This window comes from Octopus sinensis, linkage group LG15 (genome assembly GCF_006345805.1).
Source record: "Octopus sinensis linkage group LG15, ASM634580v1, whole genome shotgun sequence".
Lineage (NCBI taxonomy): Eukaryota > Metazoa > Mollusca > Cephalopoda > Octopoda > Octopodidae > Octopus > Octopus sinensis.
The window spans coordinates 11,089,427-11,096,539 of NC_043011.1; the positions used below are offsets into that span (position 1 = coordinate 11,089,427).

Here is a 7,113-nt window from a genome sequence, read left to right on the forward strand (position 1 = left end):
AAGACAAGCTGCAGTCTATTCTTATTTAGGGTATTAGCTTCAGACTTTCATAATTACTCCTTCCTGTGCATTGCCTAAGTTTGCTACATGTCGACAATTTTTTTAAATATAATAATTTAGTCTGAGGTGAATGTGGACTGTACCTGTAACCTTTCCAAGTTCTATAGTGACACTGCTCTGTCAGTCATTTGGAAATTTCCCTCATAAAATGAAGTAAATGGTAAAATTTGAAGCATTCTTTTCTACTCTAGACACAAGTCCTGAAATTTTGGGGGAGGGGGCCAGTCGATTAGATCAACTCCAATACGCAACTGGTACTTAATTTATTAAGCCCCAAAAGGATGAAAGGCAAAGTCAGCCTTGGCAGAATTTGAACTCAGAATGTAAAGACAGACAAAATACCGCTAAGCATTTTGCTCAGTATTTCTGCCAGTTCGCCACCTTAGTAAATTTGAAACATTCTGCCATTCTCTCTTTCAAAGATTTGCATCTTGACACATGTTATTCTTTATAACAAATACAAGAAAGTATCTTGTTTCTTCAATGGGACAGTGAAAGTCATTATATTAATGGCTTTCACTGTCCCACTGAAGAAATAACATACTTTTTTATCTTTTTTTTTTTTGTTACCATTCAGTTATACTCCTTTTAATTTGTACACACATACACACTGAGTTGTTATCAGAAAAATATTTTCTGTGTTGTAACAGGTTGGAATGATTTGCAATACAACATATTTCATACAATCTATCTTATCTCATGAAATCAAATAAAAGTTTTTATATAACAAATGTATGCCATTTAATAATAATAAAATAATAATGAAATTATTGTATACAGTGCTCAGGTGCACCACAACTTGTCAAAAAGTGCGTACAAAGTATATGCAGTAATGTACAAATGTCTGGAAAGCGAAAAGTGTATGAGTCAGATACATGCTTGCGTGTGTATGGAGGGGAGAAAATCAGGTGTAATGTTGGCGAATCTCAGAAAGCATGGAAGTTTTGAAGGATGCAGTGCTCCGACAACTAACAACTGATGCCGGCAGTTTATTCCATGCTTCAGCGACTCTCAGCAAGAAAAAATGTTTCTGAAAGTCATGGGAAGCTGTGCTGTTTTCTGACTTTGTAAATTTCTTCATTATATCTCATATTATGCACTCTTCTTCCATTTTGTATCATTTTTTAAACTCAGAATGCATCATTCATCAATACTGTATGCATATATCAACACAGGTTTCTCAAGTACTTTGAACATATATTTAACTCATTTGTTTCCAGTCACTGTCTTCTGAGCCTTCATAATTTATTGTTTGTCATATAACATCCCTACACATTAGACAGTCTCTTCACATACTACAGGTTCTATGCTGCACCTGCAATATATGATACATATGCATCATATAATCTTTTCTGTTATTACCTCCATTGCTATATTCATCACACATCTGACACATGCAGTCTCTCAAGTCATCATAAAATGCATCATAAAACATGACAGAGCAGTTAACCCTTTCGTTACCAACCCGGCCAAAACCGGCTCTGGCTCTGAGTACAAATGTCTTGTTTTCATAAGTTTTGAATTAAAATCTTCCACTAAATCTTAGTCACAATTTATGTTCCTAACACTAGCTTAATGATAACTAAGTTATTTTACTAAATTCTTTGTTATATTTAAAGTAATTGAAAGAAACACAGAGCATCTCAAAATAAATACAGTAACAAAAGGGTTAGAGAAACAATTCTTAGCCCTTTTGATACCAACTTAGCGGAAACCACTTCTGGTTCTGTAGTACAAATGTTTTGTTTTCATAAGTTTTGAATTAAAATCTTCCACTAAATCTTAGTCACAATTTATGCTCCCAACACTAGCTGAATGATAACTAAGTTATTTTACTAAATTCTTTGTTATATTTGAAGTAATTGAAAGAAACACAGAGCATCTCAAAATAAATACTGTAATAAAAGGGTTAAAATATATAATAGAGAAACAATTCTTAGCCCTTTTGATACCAACCTAGTGGAAACCACTTCTGGTTCTGTAGTACAAATGTCTTGTTTTCATAAGTTTTGAATTAAAATCTTCCACCAAACCTTAGTCACAATTTATGTTCCTAACACTAGCTGAATAACTAAGTTATTTTACTAAATTCTTTGTTATATTTAAAGTAATTGAAAGAAACACAGAGCATCTCAAAATAAATATGGTAATGAAAGGGTTAAATGAATTGGACCAAAACCTTACCCAGTTCTTGTTTCAGTTGCATTTCAGAAGGTGGTTCTGCATCTGTTGGTACATTGATGAGAGTATACGATGCTTGTTCTGCCAGTGACATGGCTTTCTTCTGGAATTAATGAACAATATCAAAACATTAATAGCTTCAGCAAAGATACCAGACAGATTCTTGTTGTTTTTTTCTTTTTTTTAAGCAAATGTGCATGTATGCCTATGGATTATGTGTTTTAGAGCTGAATGATAAATGTTTCCTTAAACATGGGGCAATTATCACATGAATTAGCACTGAAATTTAGTTTGATAGAGCTCAGAATTAGATACAGATATATTTAATTTGACATAGTTAATATTAAAAGACTAAAAGAAACACAGTACTCAAAGCAGATCTCTTCGGTTTGAACGGCAGTTTTTAACATAATTTCTAGGTAACTAAAAAAATTTTAAACTTCGTATACTGGTAGAATGTGTTTATAAAACATCTTTTTCTCTTGGCTTTATTAAGAAAATTCTATAGTTTGTAAAATATTTGTTGTTGTTTTTCTTCAATTTCTACAATTTCAACCAATCAATGACGTCTATTGAGGTAAAAAAACATTCTGTGCCATATGAATATGTCCCTCATTTAAGAAACAGATTGGGTTTATTTACATTTGAAGAAAAAAAGATACCTTCCCCCCACCCCTAACCCTAACACTAAAACAGATTGAAATGCAATAAATCGATACTAGGGTCATAATTGTGGGTGACAATTTCATATGACACCGCTAGAAAAAACTGTTGTTCAAACCGAAAAGATCCCTCGAGTCATTATGGAAAACAAATTCAAGGTTTTCTAATGAAATTTGTTTATAGGGAAACACTAAAATTATCAACAATGTTTTTGTGCCCGGGTCAGACACTTTCGGAAATTCCCGATGTGAATTATCCGAGTCCTCTCCCCCACCCCCCTTTCGCGAGTGCGCATTTTTTTTGTCATATTCGTTTATTCGTTTAGAGCAAGTTGTTTTACACATATTACACATTTTTTTTTTTTTGTTTTGGTGCCCGGGTCAGACCCTCAGACGCTTTCGGAAATTCTCGATGTGAATTTTCCGAGGCCTCTCCCCACTCCCCTTTCGCGTGCGCGCATTTTTTTTTCATATTCGTTTAGAGGAAGTTGTTTTACACCTATTACATAATTTTTTTTTGTTTTTTTGACCGAGTTTAACGCTTTAGTTTAACCTTTTTTTTTTCCATTTTTACGAAAACCCACGTTTTCGGCGGTACTACTAGAGAACAGTGGTCCCGGTGCGCGCACTCGCGCATCCGCGCTAGCTAGTCGTAAGTAGTCGATCCTACAACGACTTTTTAACCCTAACCTTAGTTTGTTTATAAAAATAATTTATTTTCTTAGTTAAAAAAATTATTTACTTTGTTCGAAAAATAATTTGTGTAAAAAAAAATTAGGCGATCCCTCGGTATAAGTACACACGTGTGTTTGTTTACATTTCTGAAGATAACAGAAACCCTTTTCTCCCACCCCTAACCCACCCACCCATATATAAAAAAAAACTTTCTTGAAATGTATCCGGTACTTCCGGTACTTATACCGAAGTTACGCCAATTATTTTTATAAACAAAGGTTAGGGTTAAAAAGTCGTTGTAGGATCGACTACTTACGACTAGCTAGTGCGGATGCGCGAATACGCGCACCGGGACCACTGTTCGCTAGTAGTACCGGAGATTAAGATTCTTCAAAAAAAATTGTTTGTAAAATTTCAATTTTTCAAAAAAAAAAAAAAAAAATTACCCCAACCCACTTCCGATTCTATAGCTTTCAAGAAGGCTAACCACATGCTAGAAATAACAAGCCAAAACTGACACTTTATTTCCTTTTAACTTTCAGAAAAATTGATATTTTTAAATAAAATTTTCGACATATACGCTGCCATAAAATAGTGGAAGAAACACGGCATCAATCTATATATATATATATAATATATATATATATATATATATATATATATATAGTGTAATAAATAAAATATATGCATACATACAAACATATATGTACGTACCGACATCTACATGTATATATACATGCATATATAAATATACTAGCAGTATCGCCCGGCGTTGCTCGGGTTTGTAAGGGAAATAACTATATAAGCATTTTTAGAGAGTTACTTCCCTTATAGATGCCAATTCGGGCTTTCTTAGCCATTTCTGTTTTGGTGTCTTCAAGCCATGAAGTCGTTGTTCTAAAAGAACGCTGGTCTCCTTGACAACGCTTTACGACGTTAATTTCCTTACACTCCCTTCCACACAGCTTCACGAGGGAGGGAAGGAGGAGAAGCAAACAGGTGCAGCTGTGAGCGTGGACGCCAACTCCGCCGCCATCGACATACGATGCATTTTATGCATTAAAATGGAATAAAAAATGATGTTAAATTATTTTTAAAATCGTAGACTCATCGTTGACGCGCGCTAATAGTCAGACGGGCTCGATATGAATCACGACTATAAGATACCCGAATTTGGTTAAACTGCACCGCAAAATGTGGGAGGAGTTAGGAATCTAAATCGAAGGGGACAGACACTCACACAACTAGAGTTTTATATATATAGATATACGTACAGGACACCACAAGAAGACGTAAAGTCAAGTTGTGTGTGTCTCCTACGATTTAGATTCCTAACTACTCCCACATTTTGCGGTGCAGTTTAACCAAAACCGTGTATCTTATAGTCGTGGTTCATATCGAGCCCTTCTGGGTATTAGTGCGCGTCTACGATGAGTCTACGATTTTTAAAAAAAATTACCATCATTTTTTTCCATTTTAATGCATTTTTTCGCTATAATATAAGGGAAGTAACTCTCTAAAAATTACCATCATTTTTTGTTTTTCCATTTTTAATGCATTTTTTGCTAATTTTTGGCTATAACTCTCTAAAAATGCTTATATAGTTATTTCCCTTACAAACCCGAGCAACGCCGGGCGATACTGCTAGTATATATATACAAGACAATTCTAAGTTGCTTATAATCATGTTCATCATTGCTTTGATTATCATCAACAGAGTAGCTAACATCAATTCTGCAGAGATCATAAAAAAATATTAAATCATCATCTAACATCCATGTACCTCGCAGAACTACAAATCCTGTGGGGGTGGGTCAGTTTCATTCCAGTGGACAAGGGAATGATCTATGAGAAGGAGGTGGTCCCGGGTTCAGTTCCATTGCATAGCACTTTGGGCAAGTGTCTTCTACTATAGCCTCGGGCCGACCAAAATCTTGTCAGTGGATTTGGTCGACGGAACTGAAAAAAAACAACATATCGTGTGTGTGTGTGTGTGTCTTTGGGATCTTTTCGGTTTGAACGGCAGTTTTTTCTAGCGGTGTCACATGAAATTGACACCCATAATTATGACCCTAGTATCGATCTATCGCATTTCAATCTATTTTAGGGTTAGGGGGAAGGGTATATTTTTTTTCTTTACAAATGTAAATAAACCCAATCTGTTTCTTAAACGAGGGACATATTCATACGGCACAGAATGTTTTTTTTACCTCAATAGACGTCATTGATTGGTTGAAATCGAAAAAAAACAACAACAAATATCTTACAAACCATAGAATTTTCTCAAGAAAGCCAAGAGAAAAAGATGTTTTATAAACACATTCTACCAGTATACGAAGTTTAAAATTTTTTAGTTACCTCGAAATTATGTTAAAAACTGCCGTTCAAACCGAAAAGATCCTGTCTTTGTTCCCCATCACTGCTTAACAGCCGATGTTGGCGTGTTTACCTTCCCGTCACTTAGCAGTTCGGCAAAAAGTAAGCGATAGGGCAAGTATCAAGCTAAAATGAAATAATTAAGTACTGGGTCGATTCATTCGACTAAAGGCGGTGCCCCAGGATGGCTGAGACAAGTAAAAGACAATCGTATGAATTCTGGTGTGCAGAAGAAGTATTCGCAAAACTTTTGTGAACATTCCCAAAAATAAAAAAAAAATTCTGATCCAAATACAATTATCTATAATCCTATTATCGAGACACCGAAGACGGGGTCATTGGGTTTATTTGCGACCGTGTGTGTTAGAGAGAAAAGACGCAACTTACCTTGATTCAAACAATCCAATTAACTGAAACAAAGACACATATATCTATATATTCGCCTTTACTCTTAGGCTTTCTCTTGTTTATCTCCACAGATTTACGCAGGGAGTGAATACTTGAGGGGTGGCGATATGAAGGGGTCCAAAAATAAAAACTAGACAACAAAATTCAATGAACGTGGCGTATTCCGTTTTCGCTGTTGAAATCACGTCCAAATCTCGTTCAATAAATGACAGTCTCCAGAGTGACTTCCCTTCGCTGTGACGTGTCGCTTGTAAAAATAAATTAATATACTTTTAATGTCAGAGCATAGTTACAGGTTAATCCTGCTCGTTACCTCATAATTTCCTGAAAAATGCAATTTGAATAAAATTATTCTGTACCTGGTTGATCAAAACACAGGAGTGGCTGTGTGGTAAGTAGCTTGCTTACCAACCACATGGTTCCGGGTTCAGTCCCACTGAGTGGCACCTTGAGCAAGTGTCTTCTACTATAGCCTCGGGCCGACCAAAGCTTTGTGAGTGGATTTGGTAGACGGAAACTGAAAGAAGCCCGTCGTATATATGTATATATATATATATATATATATATATATATGTGTGTTTGTGTGTCTATGTTTGTCCCCCCAACATCGCTTGACAACCGATGCTGGTGTGTTTACGTCCCCGTAACTTAGTGGTTCGGCAAAAGAGACCGATAGAATAAGAAGCTTACAAAGAATAAGCCCTGGGGTCGATTTCCTCGACTAAAGGTGGTGCTCCAGCATGGCCGCAGT

At 35.6% G+C, this 7,113-nt stretch overlaps 1 protein-coding gene across 1 annotated transcript in view; it reads right to left on the minus strand.

The window, feature by feature from the left end:
* The window catches only part of LOC115219740 (coatomer subunit beta), an 86,344-nt gene extending 79,788 nt beyond the window's left edge, over nucleotides 1-6,556 (minus strand). Inside the window, exons 1-2 of the mRNA XM_029789965.2 lie at nucleotides 6,342-6,556; nucleotides 2,245-2,344 (exon numbers count right to left, since the gene is read on the minus strand). Coding sequence (XP_029645825.1) covers nucleotides 2,245-2,335 — 91 coding nt within the window. The 5' untranslated portion in view covers nucleotides 2,336-2,344; nucleotides 6,342-6,556. The remainder of the gene's footprint in view (nucleotides 1-2,244; nucleotides 2,345-6,341) is intronic.
* Between the last annotated feature and the right edge of the window lie 557 nt (nucleotides 6,557-7,113).